Source organism: Pinus tabuliformis, chromosome J (genome assembly GCF_031772625.1).
Source record: "Pinus tabuliformis cultivar Carrire ecotype Pingquan chromosome J, CPIR1, whole genome shotgun sequence".
Classification (NCBI taxonomy): Eukaryota; Viridiplantae; Streptophyta; class Pinopsida; order Pinales; family Pinaceae; genus Pinus; species Pinus tabuliformis.
The window spans coordinates 692365212-692382921 of NC_142295.1; the positions used below are offsets into that span (position 1 = coordinate 692365212).

The window sequence follows — 17710 nt, forward strand, 5'->3', positions numbered from 1 at the left end:
GATCAACCGGAATAGAGGGACCTGTAACTGCATCCTTTGGAGCCTCTTGTTCCTCACTATCAATCTCCATGTGGGACTCCCCGGACCTCCTGAAGGCCACTTCCTCATCAAAAATAACATCTCGACTAACCTCAATATGACGTGTTCCTAAAATTTGGTAATTGCTTGATGAAAGATCACATAATAAAGAAGTAAAAGAAGCCAACATAAATCACAAGTCATTATCAAGAAAAGAGAAATCAAACCCTAATACCTACATGCATTAATTTCTCAACAGGGAGAACCCTCTTGCCACAAACCTCGCTTTGTATTTCTCAATGTTTCCATTTGTTGCATGCTTGATCTTATAGATCCACTTGGAAGTCACCATTGACTTCCCCTTAGGTGTGGGTACTATCTCCCACACATCATTCTTCATGATAGACTGATACTCCTCCATCATGGCATCCTTCCAAACCTACTAACCTATTACATCCTCATAACTAGAAGGCTCATAATCAATGTTGTGGCTCATCAATGTCATATGAATTGAAAACCTCTGTGGTTGTCTACTCTCCTTGAAGGTACCACGGGGAGCTGCATGCCTTTCTAAATTTGGCGAAGTCTCACAAAGCCATGCCGACCTCTTTCTAGTCACAATGACATCTCTACTGGCTCTGTTGGCTCCTGATAGTCTGAAGGATGATCAACCGGAATAAAGGGACCTGTAACTGCATTCTTTGGAGCCTCTTGTTCCTCACTATCAATCTCCATGTGGGACTCTCTGGACCTCCTGAAGGCTACTTCCTCATCAAAAGTAACATCTCGACTAACCTCAATATGACGTTGTCCTAGAATGTAGATCTTGTAGGCCTTTGAAGTCTCATTGTATCCCACAAAAGTACCCTTCTTTCCTAAAGGTTCTAAAATTTTTCTCTTCTCCTTGGGTACGTGAATGTATATTGGACAACCAAAGATCCTCAAATGACTAACCTTTGGCTTCACTCCTGTGAATGCCTCCTTAGGAGTCTTGTCCTCCAATATCCGGTGAGGACTCTTGTTCTGAACATAAATAATGGTGTTGGATGCCTCTACCCATAAGAACATGGGTAGATCTTGATCATGAATCATCGACTTCACCGCTTCCATAATGGATTTGTTCTTCCTTTCCGCAACCCCATTCTGTTGAGGGTTATAAGCAACTATCCACTCCCTCTTGATCCCTGCCTCCTTGCAAAAATTAATGAAGTCTCTGGAAGTATACTCTCCTTCATTATCTGACCTTAGAACTTTGATCTTCTTCCCTGTCAAATTCTCTACTTGAGCACTGAACTCCTAGAACTAGTTGAAAACCTCATCCTTGGTCTTCATGGAGTAGATCCATGTCTTACGGGAGAAATCATCGATGAATGTCACATAGTATAACAAACCACCCAAAGATGGTATTGTCATTGATCTGCATACATATGAATGCACTAGATCCATGGTCCCCTTTGACCCACTATCATTGCTCGAAAAAGATCCCTTGGCATTATTGCCAATTGCATAGCCCCTGCAAACACCTTCATGCTCTACCTAAAGCTCTAGAAGACCTATAACAATCTTCCTCAATGCTAGCAAAGCCCTGTAATGCAAGTGAGCAAATCTCCAATGCCATAACTCACATAAATTGTTATTGTCATGTACCAATGCCTAGGTTGATCGTCCTATCAGTTTGTATATTCCTCCCTCTCGAACACCAATTACTTTTGTTGAGTCTATGCTCCAACCCTTATGCCATACAAGAACCTAACAATCTACAAATGCAACTCTGTAACCTCTATCCTCCCTTGTTGAGATAGAGAGCAGGTTCTTCTTCAATCCTGGTACAGACAGGACATCTCTCATATGTAGAGAATCTCAGGATTCCAATTGAAACGATGTTGTCCCAATTCCTTTCACTGCATACTTGGCATTATCTCCAAGTTCCACCTGCAATGTTAAATCCCTCTCTGTCAAATCTATGAGAGAATCTCAAAAACCTGTCATGTGCCTAGAAGCACCACTGTCCACCAACCAAATATCACTACTATCTGTAATAGTGTCTGAAAGAGCGGAGACAAAGAAATATTCCTTTGACTTCTTCTGTGGTGGATGCTCATCATCATCAACATCGGTTGTCGATGCATGCTGCTTTCCCTTCCTTTTCTTTTGAGGACACTAGGAGGCATAGTGACCAAAAGTATGACAATTGATAATCTTTGACATATCCTTCTTCTTATGATCCTAAACTAGAGTCAGTCTCCTACCTATATCTTTCTTATCAAACTTCCAAAATTTCTTCTTCCTTTTCCTTTCCTTGCATGAGTTGCAAGGGCTTGAGTTTCTTCATCTTCAAGTCTCTGCAAGTTGTTCTTGGAAAACAATTTGACCTCCTCTTGGACATAATTAGTCCATAGCTTATCAAATTTGGGCAGCTTATCTCGTGCACAAATTCCTTGAAAAGATGGATCCCATGAGGAAGGAAATCCATTGAGAGTCATTGTAACAAGCTTTGCATCATCAATGGTATCTCCAATGGCTCTAAGTTCATCTCTCAACTGAGAGACTCTCATAAGATAAGAGACAACAAAATCTGATCTAGTCATCATGACACTACGAAGTTGATGCCTCAAGGTTAGTTTCCTGCTAGTGTTGTTACTCTCGAACAATCCCACCAAAGCATCATACACTTCTTTGGCAATCTTCAACTCAACAACATGTGGAATCAAGTGGTCCTTTATGGAATATATCAAGATTATCTTAGCCTTGGTTTCATTCTTCTTATGCTTGGCTTTCTCCTCAGATCCCTTTGGCTCTGGAATGTCTTCCTTCACATGATCCTAAAGCTCACTTACTTCCAAGACAAGGAGTATCCTAGTCTTCTAAGATCTAAAATTAGCAGCACTGTCCAAACTATCTTCTACTTTGAGACTTGGCACCATTTTGACAAGAGATCTAAAATCTAATCAAGTTGTTGAATGCTATCTCTTACCTGACTTCAATAGTTGATCTTTCAACAAAGCTCTGATACCATGTTTAGATTCTATGGCAAGTGCAGTAGAATACAATTTTCTGCCAGATAATTACTTCATAATGATTTTCAAATAGTATTTTATGCCACTGTTATCATTGAATAATTATACTCAAAAAATCTCAACAGTGAATGCAGTGGGAATAGTAAAGATCACAGAAAGACAACTATGCACAATAGAGAATAATTTTACCTTGGGAAACCCAATCCTGGGAGAAAACCCAACAATCTTTTCTTAAGGACAAATTGTCTTTCAGCAAGGTTTACAAATCAGAAATTTGTCTAGAAATCTGTGCCAATATCCAAGTCAAAATACCAATCAAACTTGGTCAAAACAACAGTTGGTCAAATGCTTGTCAAACCAATCAAACAGATCAAAAGTCAATGTTGGTTAATAGCCTGGTCAAACTAGCCCGCAGTCAAAGTTTGGCCCTACAGTCAACTCTCACCTACAGTCAAACTTGTGGTCTGGTCAACAATCTGCACATGTAGCCCTATGGTCAATTGTTTGGTCAAAACCCTCACACGTGAGGTCAAACAATCCTACGGTCAACATTGTATGGATCAGTCAAATTTGTGGTCAACTCAGTCAAATTCTCTCACATGTGCAGCTGGTCAAGTTGTTGGTCAACTCGGTTGTACAATTGGTCAAACTGTCCTTCCTTCTCACACGTGCAGCGAAAACAAAAGAGATAGAAGTGATAAAAATAATCCAACAGATTTCTCCCTAGCCTCTCACATGTCTGTCTATTTATATAAAGCTCTAATGTTGAGTAGACACACATAGAGGTGGCTCTTCATCCCCACTTATGGAGCCTACATTACAACCCAACATTAGACTAGAATTGTTAACCCCACTAATGGGCAAAAACCCTATTAGATAAAAAATCAAGTCCACACTATAAAATAGATCACTCCACCCTAGAGCCAGCAATGTGAGTACTGTGGGCCATTCACCCCTAGCCAAATCAGCATGACCCCATGGGAGGATATCTGCCCCCAGGCCATTCACCCCTAGCCAAATAAGCGTGGTTTCTTGGGTGAATGTATCATTCCCCCACTAGTCAAATCAATGTTGCTTGGGAGCGAGAGCGGGAGCGGGAGCGACCGTTTTCAGAAGCTCCCGATTTGGGAGCGAATCCGAGAGCGATTTTTTTAAAATATATATATTTTTTATATTTTTTAATTTTTGATACATATATGTCAACAAAAACATGTAGAATGATGAATTAGACATAAAAAAACATATATTGATCATTGAACCATATCACATCAATCATCTAGAAATTATAATCGTCATCAACCATGTCCACAAGTTAGTAAAATACATATTACAACTACAACATATTGAGTCTCGTGAATCATGATTCATCATGATTCATCAAATTCAATCTTAAAGTTTCAACTTCAAGCTTTCAAAATTGAAAATTCAATAACATTTATCATCATTGATCACCAAAGTTGTACTTGTAAGCTAAGTTCAACCATTACAAGAAGTAATATCTTAGATATTTCTAAGTCCTAACTTCTAACTGTTAACATGATATGAAATGTTATAAATTTATAAAATGAAACATGAATAATGAAATGAAATGAAACAACTTTAGTCTTTCACGAAGCATCATATTCATAATTCACAATCATTACCAATGAGTTATAATTGCCAAGGCCCAACTTCAAACTTCAAATTTTCATTGTCACAGTGATATATTGTTTACAAAAAATATCATTATGATATGAAAGAGTCAAGAGTCAAGAGTCAAGGACTTAAAACTCAACAGTTATGAAAACTAAAGTCTAATAGAAACTAAAAAAGACAAGTAAACTGTAAATCTACATGTGGCCCTTGCCACGAGAGTCTCCAGGAGTATAAGCAGGTCGTGGTGGTCTTCTAGGAGTCTCCGGCACAGACCGACGACCAGAACTAGAACCTCCACGTGAGGGTTAGATGGAGGTGGCGACAGCAAAGGAACAAGACTTGGACCTCGATCACTGCTACTGGATGGTGGAGGTGGAGGTGGAGGTGGGGGTGGCATGGCTACTGCAGCTGCTTCATCTTCATCCCTTACAAGTTCCTCTTCCAGTTCTTCAATATGTATAATGCCATCCTCCAAATTGTCATCCTCTGGGTGATTGTCCCAAATTTTATATATGGGATCCTCATAAGCCCGATCACAGTAATGACTCAACAACCTCAAGTTGTAGTGCACATAAACCAAGCTTTCTGCTCGGTTTTCATTGAGTCTGTTTCTTTTCACATTATGTATGTAGATGTAGGTGCTCCAACACCTCTCTGCAGAAGAAGTATTTACAACCTGTGAAAGAACTTTTTTTGCCAATTTTGGCAAAAGTCCCTGGCCGCCATATGTTTCCCACCATGTGAGAGTATCAAATCTATCTCTGTCGTCCATTGCATGGAAGTTACCATACAAACCAGTGGCACTAAAGTATCTGCCTATTTCAAGGCGCACAGCTGCACATTCCTCCCTGTCAGGTACCAACTTTTCTAATGCTTCCAAATATCCTCTAGTTACCTCTGGATCTAAATGGGGTTTGGTCCTAATCCCACCCCCTGCTGCAGGTTGGCCCAACCAAGATGTAGAGTAGTATTTTGGCGTAAGGATATACGCCAAGCAATGTAGTGGAAGATTAAGTCTATTCCACCGTTCACACACACAATCGTGAATCAGTTTGTACAAGTCGGGATCTCTGTTATGAACAATATCTTTTATTTGCCCCAACATGGTATCCATCTGCTCATACACCTCACCAATCACTGGTTTGTCTGTATCTGCAAACCGAATCATGTGATAAATGGGCTTGGTGAAATCCAATACTTGCCTCACACTTGTCCAAAACTGACCATCAAGAGCGGCCTCCTCCACCAGTTCAAAACCTCGCCTGTCAGCTACATTTGTAGCCCTTTCCTTTAATACCTGCCAATGTGGACTTGATACCATGCTAGCCAATGACTCTCTTACCTTCAAAAGGCGCCTGAAGGTGAGGTAATAGCTACCAAATTTGGTCTTCGCAATCTTCAACAACTCCAATCTCGAGTGACTGCGGAAAAGGCCATGGGTATTGCTATGATTTGTAATAAATTTTATCATTTGTTTGCCTTTCTTGTACAAATCACCAATCCATTGGTATTGTTCATTTTTGTTCTTGACAACATCATGCAACAAAAGGTTCAATGTGTCAACCAAACATCCAGACCAAAATATGTTGGGGTATTTATCCTCAATAATTGCTCCCGCTGCCTTACAATTAGGAGCATTATCAATGATGACTTGGATGACATTGTATGGCCCAATACGGTCAATTGTTTCAAGTAATGCTTCTGCAATGTTGATGGCGGTCTTGAACTTGTCTGAGTAATCATGTGCAGTTAGAAAGATGGGACCACTAACAGACACAGCAAAAACACTTATCAGTGGCTTGCCTTTTACATTTGTCCATCCATCAGATACAATGGACACCCCATGGTCAGTCCAAGAACTTGTCATTCTATTCAAAGAATGTGATATTTTTGCTTTTTCATGATCAAGGCCAACGGTTCTTGCCTTGTCATACCCAGGGCTCTTGTATCCTTTAGGGGCATCATTTATGGCAGAAACCATTTCGTGCCAATAAGGTGAGAGAAGAACATTGAATGGTATCCCACATGCATAGAGAAACCTGTAAACCTTTGAATCCACATCATTCCTACACCCCTCATCAAGGAAATCTGCTTTGGTTCTACGCCTTAAAGATGATGACCCTGTGCCTCCATATCCATTGCCTTGGGAGGATGCTGAAGGAGTTCTTTGTGATTGTGAGCTTGGTTCAAACAAACCCCTTGATTTTTTTGATTTGTATTGGGCTTCCTCCTCTTCCCTTATGTATTTGGCTCTATCCGCTGCTGACACCGCTATACAAGTTTTGATTCTTATTTGTTTGTCTCCATCCCATGGCCTTTTCCCGCAGAGGTGTCTTCTAGCACGGGTGTATGAACCTATGTAATCAGTGTTGCAATGGGGGCAATGAAATTTAGTGGTTCCACCCCCTCTCCCTATTTCAGCCCTATTAACATATTTCCACAATGGGGTTTGGTCTTGTTTAGTTTTTTGAGGGTCATGTTCACCCTCCTCCAGCTCCTCCTCACCGGGGTTTTCATCAATTCGACTTTCTCCAACTTCTTCATCCCCCTCTTCAGTTTGGCCCCTTCGTTTTCTACTCTCCAGCACCATAATAACCATAAAAGGGACCAAGAAGAGGAAAATGCCAAGAAATATAGCCAGGTCCATGGTGTTTGATGTTTGTAGGGTTTTGAATCTGCAAATTAATTTAATTTATTGGGATTAATTAATTTAATTTAAATTCATGATTTTTAAACTAAATTAACTAAATTACTACCTAACTAAATTAAACTAACTAAACTAACTAAATTACTAAGTTACTTACCTCTTTGCAGGCTTGCTCCTCGCTTCTCCTTGCTCATTTGCTCTTGCTCTCCAAGAAACTCAACTCAATGAAGTGATAATGAATTTTTTTTAGGCCCATTGGGCTTTTAAAACAACAACAACAACAAAATAATTTAATTTTTTTTTGAGGTCCGCAGAATTTTTTTCCGCCGAATCGCTCCCGGAGCAATTTTTTAATGCTCGGGAGCGATCGCTCCCGGGCTTAAAATTTCGCTCCGGGAGTGACGGAGCGATCGCTCCCTACAGCGCTCCCGAAAATGGCAGGGAGCGCAAATTTTTTTCAGGAGCACGCTCCGGAGCCGCTCCCGCCCGGAGCGCGATTAGGGAGCGAGTTCGGGGGGGCGCTCCACCGCAACTATGAGTCAAATCAACATGACTCCATGGGAGAATGTTTGCCCAATGCTGCAAAAACATCAACAAAAAGAGGGTCGGTTGTGTCTTTTTTGTAGTCGGTAGTGTGAAAATTCGGAAACCTGAATCTTATTGCAGCAACTGGAAATTATTCTCCTAATTGTTATTTTAATTAACAATTTATTCAATGTTTCCTACAGCAAATACTAAATAAATCACACTGCAACTTACACAAATAAAATTGTGGAAGAATAAACGCTGGAAGAAATGCTAGCACACACACATAAAATAACACAATTATTTTTGGACAAATGTCCCTGGAAAAACCCAACTTGGGAAAACCAGTGCAACATTGAGGGTTGTATTTTATTATGCAGCAGTGAAATCTGAGTACATCTATGGATGCCCAACTGCCAACCCAACAGCAAGAAAATCTGGCAAAGGTATTCCCTAAGCAACCCGGCATTCGCGCTTCCTGCACTCGTGCTGCATGCACTTGCATGCATGTGTCCCCAAAAAGATTATCAACAAAATTAGGAAAAAAAATATTTCCAATATCTGCCCTCTGCCGGACAAGACAAATATGGTATACTATTGTTTAAGTGGCAGTGTCTTGCATAGCCAAAAAAAATGGAGGCTTGGATCTAGAGGCTACTTAACTTCTCAATGGCACTTGCAGTCAGGAGTGCCTGGACAATGATCATGACAGGAGGGATGTGGTAGAAGATGAGGATGCAAAAGTAAGAAGAACCAAGATCTTGTTTGGAATGGAGCAGAGACACAAATCTTATACAGGTGCTTCTCTCACATGGACAGCGATGGTGAAGGTTTTTCTGCTAATTGTGAAGCATTTGGTCTGGGTAATCAGAAATAGCAAACAGGTTCTACTTAGTGCTGACCTGGGGTCATATTAGTCATCTTATCTGAGGGGACCCTGGATTCCCTTCACAGCACGAATATATTCAAGCTTGCAGATTGCTGCAATCAGGAAGTGCGGGGTCTTGGACTAGTGGTTGGCAGATTGCAGAGGATGTTGCATTTCGAAATGAATTGGAAGTTGGGCCTAGAATGGGAGGAATCTAGGAACGCCTACTCAAGCATCTGTATTTATTCAGGTTGAAGAGGACAAACTTGTATGGACAAGAAACAAGTAGGGAGGCACTTACATTGTCAGAATTGGTTATAAGGTCTTGTTCATAGACCCAGTAAATGATTCGCTGAAATGGTGGTAGCAGATCACCTGGACGCTGAAGGACCCTTTAAAACCAAGATTTTCCTTTGGCTAATAATGGCTAAGAATACATAAACTTGGAACAACATCCAAACGCGTAGCTGGGAGGTTCCTGGAATATGTTTCTTTTGCAGAGAACATTCGGAAAGTATAGACCATTTATTCCAGATTTCTTTACTGTCGTTACTCTAAAAGTCTGTTGTAGAGAAAAAAGTTTATCCGCTGGAAAAGGTAAGTGAGCAGGAACCACAGTGGACAAAGCCATGGGACTATGGCTGGAAGATGGACTGTATTGATGGCCAGGAGTGAAGCATTATTTAATGGACACCTTTGGACTCCCTTGCACGTTTTTTTGCAAAATTCAAAATGCCTACTCAGCATATGAGAAGCCAAAAAAGAAGGAAGCTTGTTGCATCCCTGGAGGTTGACAAAACAAAACCATGGAGTTTCTTTGATGGTGCAGCTCAAGGGAACACAGGAATCAGGAGCAGAAGGAACTATCTACCTATCTGACAATCAATGGTGACAATTTGTTGTTAATTTGGGGGGAGGATCAAACAACCAAGCATAGTCATGGCAGCCTCACTTCTGATGAAATTGCCAGGGAGTACAGTCTTGAGGACCTTCAAGTATATAGTGACTCCATGCTGTTCATAGGATGGATGACAGGGGAAATTGATCACAGCAGCTACAGATATTGCAGGCAGTTTATAGCATGTCAATTTTTTCCATACAGTGAGCGAAAACAACACACTGACAAATGGTCTATCTAAACATGCATTCTCTATGCAATATGGAATTTTATCTATTCAATGCAATGATGAGCACTGCAGGTAACCCCTTGGTCTAAGAGACAGATCTTCTCTTAACCTGGTTTTTATTAGTCTGGACTCTGTATGTTGAGTCCCATGTGGATTCTTAATCATGTAAATCACCTGCTATTGTCAATTTTCTGAACATATTCTGGGAATTTACATGCAGAGCTGAATAATAGATTTTTCGTATGTTTTAGTTTACAATCTAGTCCTTGACTTTATGTTCCTTCCAACATGTGTGGGATCAGTATGGAATGTATCTCTTTTACTCCACAAGTGTTAAAATTGTGATATTCTATGTTGTAACAATTACTTATTCCAAAACTTCTTTTTGTTGCAATATTAGTTAAGCAATTGTAAATAGAACATAAACCAAATGCACAATTGAAGACGACCAAGAACAAGATAAGAAACGGAGAATTTAGGTCAAATGACCAGGGCAAAACCCACAAGGGTTAAACCCAACCAGATTCTTCTATTAGATATCAATTGTTCAGCAGAGATAAAAAGTACAATGAGAGATCAAAAGAATGAGTAAGTTCACCCAAATCTCAAAAAGTTGTAGCATGAAGATCACAGCAGCTGATGCAAACACTGAATCAACCTTCAAAATCTGCTCTTACTCTCCAAGTCTCACTTTCACAATCTTCTTCAAGTCTCTCCAACTCTCTCTCGCAAGTTCAAATCCTTCTTTCACAATGCACAATTAGTGAGAATGAGATGATATGAGATGCATATATAGGAGGAGCAACAAAGTCTGGTCATAAAGAAGGAGCAATATGCATGCCTTGAGGAAGAGATACATATGCCATTTAGAGAGGTATGCATGCCTTTGTAACTCATGCCATTAAGGAGGTGTGCATGCCTTTGTAACTCAGGCCATTAAGGAGGCGTAAGAGGAATCTTTTATCACATGCTTTTATTGTGAGCAAGAGGATTATGCCATGTCTTAATGAGGGCATAAGAGAGAGAGTAATGTTTGCATTAATAAAAGCGTAAGAGAATCTTTTATGACAAAACTTTAATGAGACTGAAACGTATCCATTAAGAGAGAGAGCGTAAGAGAATCTTTTATGATAAAACTTTAATGAGACTGAAACGTATCCATTAAGAGAGAGAGTCACGATGTGCTATGTGAGACATAGAGGTATGAAGTGATTAAGTGATGAAGGTAAGGTGACTTGAAGTTCCTTTTAATAATAATAATGTCATAATATCATAAGGATAATAATAAAGGTAATGATAATATTGATGATTAAGTCAAAAATTGAACTATTAAGATTGATTAATGATAAGTTAAGTGATTTTCCAACATCTATACTTGATTACCAATTGATGCAAGGTGATTTACTATTTTTGGAAAGTCATGCTTGAGATGCTAGACATGACTTTCTAATTTTAGAAAGTCACTCCAAAATTGTCAGAAAATAAATTTTATTTAAGGAAATTCATCCCTGAGCTGCCAATTTTCAACAAGAAGAAATAAAGAGATACAGAATCTTTCTACAGAAAAGAATCCCCATGGGCTAGGTCAATCAGTTGAACCATCTGCCCAAGGCATGTTGCTAATGGGGAGGCCTTAGGTCACAGGTTCAAATCAAATCGAGTCCCTCGGGGTTGCCAGCTGTTATTGTGGCTAGCAGTTGAGCTACCCTCCATCTGGATAGTCCAGCGAAGAGTGGGGGATCCTGCAAGGTTTTCCTTGGAGTATGAGTTAAGAAAATCAGTCCTTGTTATGAATGAATCCACTTTTGTTCCTTCTGAGATCTTTTCATGATGCACAGCACATGGTATTGAACAAATCTGGCTACATTTGTTCAAGCAGTGCGCTCTTTATTTGAGACATACTTTGAAGAATTATGTGTGCTGTGTTTTGATATATACCATATGCAAGCAATCAAGCTAGATATCCTATATCTCATTGCAACAGAGTTATTTATTCATACAATATTGCCAGAGTTTCGGGGCTATATCAGAAATCCAGATAGAAAGTCTGTTATGATGCAGTTGCTGCAAACGGGTGGTGTGTTAAAAGGCTTCCATCTTTGGCGTAAAGCTCTTTGATATGGCAGGGAAGCAACTATCCTGATAATAAAGATACTGCTGACTCCAGGAAAAAGATACCACTCAGAGTTAAGGCAGGTTTTCCAAGTTGACTGGATGCTCATTGCTTACAAATGTTAATAAAATTAACAGAAGGCAGCAGTTCTGACACAAGCAATATTGGCTATCAAAACAACCCTACAGGAGCATCCATCTGAGTTAGAAGGTTTTTTGTCCAGTAATTGAGACTCTGGATCTTGTCAATGTTCCAAAAGCTCACAGAAGTAATTTGGATGGTCGCAGTATATAGCTCATTTGGCAATTTGATTCCCAAGATAGTACCGATGATTTTGAAGCATTTTATTGGGATGCTTTTCAATGGAGGGTTGGAAGCTAAACTATAAATATCAAATGTGCTGCTAAAGTAGTTGTGCATTGTCAGATTGTTGATCAAAACAGTCATTGTCAGAGAAATATGTAATTGACATGAGGAAATGCTACTTAAGCTATGTGTTCAAAATTTAGCATGCATGCTGAAGAAGCTTTTTGGCATCTTATTTATCCATTATTAGCATATAGATCAAAGAAATAGAGGAATAATATGGAAAAAATGTAAAGTTGGTTTGTGACATACTGATACTGAAGTCTTTTTGGCATCTTATTTATCCATTATTAGCATAGATCAAAGAAATAGTGGAATAATATGGAAAAAATGTAAAGTTGGTTTGTGACATACTGATACTGAAGTCTTTACTTTGTATCTTCCACAAGCTTAGGCTTGGCAATACTGACTAGCCATATACATCGCAGGTATTGTATTAATGTCATCAGGTAGACCACTGATAACTTTACGCTTGTGGGCAAATGACAAATGGGTAATGGTTTGTTCATATTAATTGTCATTGTTTCTTTTAATTTGATAGATTTTATACAATTGTGTAAGACGTATAAGCATGCTCTTTTCTCTCCACTGCAACAGTCTGAGAAGAATTTAAACACAAACAATTCCCTGCATTAACACATGGAAAGCACACTGCCAAACACAGAGGACAATTGGTGAAGCAGCCATGCCTGAGGGTTTACACGTTAACGCAGTTTTAAGTTTTAACTATTGGCTAACAACAAGAACTGATATCATATTTTAAGCTCAACACAGCTAACTGACAGCAACGGTGATCCAATAGTAGCAATCAGAAATTACTTTGTAAACACTGCATACTACATAATCATCTGTGAAAGAGGCAAAATGTAACAAAAGCTGAGATTGCGTGCAGAGCTTGAGGTGGCATAGGGAGCTAAAGCATTGCTAACCATACACCTAAAGAAATTAAAAAATGAAGGTAATGCTCAACACTAATGTATATGATAATGACCTAACTCTCAAGAGGTTTTAACTCATTACTATTTAACACTATTGCAAGGTCGACCCTGGACTGATAGTTACCTTCTGCTCGGGCATTTGTCTTCTGAGTTTTTGTAAAAACAGATTTTTCAAAAGCTAGCTTTGAAGCAAGGGTTGGCCAATCATCAGAATAGTACTTAACTGCAACCCGTTTTCCCTCTGAATCTAGAAGCAAAATGTTCTTGATCAAAGGACAAGATTCCTGCACAAGAAACAAACCGAAACCGTTATACTACATGACAATAAAGAATGTATTTACTATTAAGAAACATTATCATGGTCTGACAATAAGGACCATAGTATTACTATTAAGAAACATTATCATGGTCCAACAATAAGGACCATAAGTTCCAGCTGCAATACATGTTCTATCCAGAGTCCATACTATTCATAGTTCAAAATACAGTTAGTTCTTATCTGTGGAGTCTGAACATAAGCTAAACACGTGTGACTAATAAAGTTGAGAGAAGCAGCAGCCACTCAAGAAATGTACTAGCTGCTTAATAAAGTAAATTATTTCCTTCAAGTTTAGAAAGCAAAAAGTGAAATGACTACCATTTTTATTAGTTTTGTTTCACACAGATCTGCCTCTTATACTAGTGTCAAAATCCTTCTTAGTCCAGTGTTTATGTAATGTCCCCTATCGATTAGTTGCCCAAGGGACGAGGGAATAGCCTATCCGACCCCGTAGGCTATAGTCATTGATAAAGGGGAAAACCCAACTATCCAATTTTTGGGGCAACATTGGGTAAATTTTAGGGTAGCTGGGGAAAAAAGCCCAATTGGGGGTTGCACTTGTAACCCCTCACATTAGAAAGAACCCCATGGAAAATCTATAAATAAAGGAGATTTGGAATCATTCTAGCACCATCGATTTGGATTGAATATCTCTGGTTTCTTGACCTGAGGCTCTGAGGGTTTTAAGACCCTTTCTTGATTAGTTTCAGTGGAGGTGATCCCACCCTAGCTAATCCCTTGTCTAGTTTCGGTGGAAGCTGATCCCACTCTACCTAGGCACCTTTCTATTCTGGCAAAGCACAGCAATTGGAGTAAGTCTCTCCCGGTTCATTGGATTGTCTGGTTATCAAATCTATCTAAGGAGATCGATCCTTAAGCAGCAAGGTCTCTTCTATGCGATCAGCGCCAAAACTCTGAGCGTTGTTGGACAGCAAATCTGGTACCGCGGTAGACTTAATGCCACAGGAAGTTCGGTCTTCTGATACCCTGCCACAGCCGCACACAGCAGCAGACTGCAGGGCCGCAAGGCCAAGGGCTTCAGGCCCCAATTCTGACAGAAAACCAATTGCAGAGGCGGGTTGGGAATTGTTGGAGAAAGCAGAAAGGCTCGGACCACTGTAACAGTGAAATTGGACCCCCTGCAAACAGCTAAGACTAGTTCAGATCAGCACAAGCACATCAAGAGTCTGTTCTGACAGCGGATTTTGGTCAGGACCCTCCACTAACAACACACAAGCTTGGTAGATAGTGAGTTGGTAGTGTAATAACAGTAGAATAATAGTACTATCAGGAGTACAGTTGAATGCTGTTTTATTAAACTGTTGACGTTTGAAATCAGAATATACTGGTAAATTATTGGTTGGATAAGATCTACTGTTCATTGGGCAGTCAGCCCTGCTTATTGTGGTTTTCATATTGCTGTTGACAGTCTTTATATCATTCATGCATACTTACTGTTATAAGAATAGATGAATGTCCATTGGTGTTGCATAATTTAATTTGTGGAAAAACCCTAGTCACAGCAGAAACCCTAAGGGCCAAATTACCCTAGGACATCCGACATTACAGATTACAGGCCCATCTTCCCAAAATGGTTGATCTGAATGAAATCCGTACACTTTAGATTGTAATACGTTTAGGCTTCATTGTCTGTTGATATTATCTTGATTTTGCATATTGGAAACTATTTTTACTGAATAAGTTAAGATGTATTCATTATGGGCATAAGAATTTAGTTTATGACTAACAAGGAGAAAAGGATTGCATCGGCCTCTTATAATTATCTAGTAAAATTTCTGCAATTACCTTCTATATGAAGCTTTTATTGATACCTAAGGGTATATCTTTATCTGTTCCTCTTGTTTCAATGTAATTATCATATTTTTAATTGCATAAAAGTATCTCTGCCACAAAAATTCACAGCCAATGTCATATCTTGGCATACCGAATAATTATAATTATCCTTGTCACTAAACTTTACAAGCAATTTGACACTTAAGTTGCAAAATAGAAAAGGAACAACCAATGCAATGCACCATAAAGCAAAATTAGTTTAATCAGAAATGGTCAAGAGTTTCTGACAAAATTGCTGCAGATGAAGATGAAGTGGATCATTTACTTTCCCAACCCTTTCTTACAAACCCCAATTTATATGCTCAATTATGAACACACTTACTTTGAATGACTACGTAAATGTATTGTTAATTAAACACCTTAAAATACATTTTAAGTGGTTTTATTTTCTTTCAAAACAATTAGAAAATGATCTCCCAATGAAATCTAGACTATCCGGCCCATCGAATTTGGTTTGGTGGACTTCGTCATGAAAATTGATATATATGTACGTATATAGGTAGATAGTTTATTGGAAAAAGAAGAACATCCACTGGGCCAATGTTGAGTGAACTAAAAGAAAGATTGAAATGCTATACATTTCCACCATGACTACATGGAACAGAACAAAAATGCAGCATAATAGTTGGGCCACTTTCCTGAATGATCACAGAGGTTAACTGGAAGACCCTGCCTTCCAGGGAACTTATTGTATAGCATGTCATTATTCAGCCGATGACCAAATATTATTTGGAGTCCGGGCACTTTTGTGATTTCTTGAACTTGGCATGACATCCTCAAGCTCACTTCTTTGTTTAAGCTATATTGTCATTGACGATATGCTACAGGGGTCATTTCTATGGCTACGATACAACGTTTAACTTTTTATTTTCAGCAATGGAAAAAGTTCAGATTTTTTTTTCTAAGAAAAATAATTGATAGATAGAGAGACAGATAACTAGCAACAGCTAAACCTAGAGACAAGAAATTCCGAACCCTGAAGCAGCAGATCAACGTTGCCTTGAATAGGCCTGCATCATGCGGTGATGAACATTGCAAAACCCTTTCTGAAATTATATTTCAAATAGGAAAGAAAATATAAAATATTATTAACAGATCGACCATCACTTCATTGGGAAGAAAATATTGTATGTTGAATTCCTTCCATTTGAACAGATCCATGGAATACAAACAATCATAATAAAGTCATGTTAAACTAAATTTCATTGGTAATGCTAAGCTAGATTTCTACTGAAACATGGTTCAAAATCATCATAGATGAATATCCAGACTGCCTACAAACAGATCCATTAAGCTAAACTTGAAATTGGGGATTTGAAACACACAGATCGCGTATGGATTGGATGTAAACTGGGCAACTGAAAAATGAATGCATTTTTTGCCAAGAGCTGCCAAAGCTTACCATTTTCTGCGTTTCAAAGATCGGGGAGACGCCAATGCAAGGATTGAGGATTCAAGGCCTGGCGGTTCAGACAAATTACCCAAAGAGGATCTGCGATTTCATTTTCCCTTCCTTCTTAAAAGTGGAGAATAAAGTTGGTTAAAATAAAGTTTTTGGAACAATATGGATGCGTTTGATTCTTTCTATTTTATTTAATGGACCATTAATTTAAGTAATAAATTGGAGTGATAATAAGTTTAATTAAAGGTGGAGATTTAATAAACCAAATTAATGGTTATTTGATTAATTGATTTATTTTTTAAATATTTATTTGATTTAATAAACCAAATTAATGGTTATTGGATTAATTGATTTATTTTTTTAATGTTAATGTGTTTTTTCCTAAGAGGTCACATGTTCAAAGCTAGAGGGGATAGAATGTATGCTTTTGTAGATTTAGCAATCAAATCGTTGTGCAGAAGTGTGTCCCTTGTCTCACAAACAAGGGGGTCTCATACACTAATTTGGTGTCTCGCTGGGTTGTGACCTTAAAAATTGGATACTAACTATTTATTATGTTAATGTTTTGTACTATACGTTTTTAAAAGTTATCTAGTCAATAAATTTAAATTATTGTATTTTAAACCTGCATAGATTCATTTTAACATTGGACCTACTAAATGCTTAGAAGGATCAAATCTCTCAAGATTAGTTAAAGTTCCTCTAATAGCTTAGTAGATCCTTTGTTAAGATGGATCTATGTTGGTTCTTAATAATATCATTTATATTATATAAATTTCGCATCTCTATATTTGAAAGTATTTTCATTTTTAGTTTTATTAAAACCTTGATTTAATCTCTAGGGAAAAAATCTACGGAATATTTTTAGTGTAGTAGTGAGG

At 38.6% G+C, this 17710-nt stretch overlaps 1 protein-coding gene across 2 annotated transcripts in view; it reads right to left on the reverse strand.

Moving 5' to 3' along the window:
- LOC149228705 (coatomer subunit zeta-2-like) overlaps positions 1 to 16988 on the reverse strand; it is a 52358-nt gene extending 35370 nt beyond the window's left edge. For both annotated transcript variants that reach the window (XM_089378332.1, XM_089378331.1), the window contains exons 1-2: positions 16830 to 16988; positions 13379 to 13538 (exon numbers count right to left, since the gene is read on the reverse strand). In XM_089378332.1, coding sequence (XP_089234458.1) covers positions 13379 to 13538; positions 16830 to 16832 — 163 coding nt within the window. In that variant the 5' untranslated portion in view covers positions 16833 to 16988. The remainder of the gene's footprint in view (positions 1 to 13378; positions 13539 to 16829) is intronic.
- Positions 16989 to 17710: the final 722 nt, after the last annotated feature.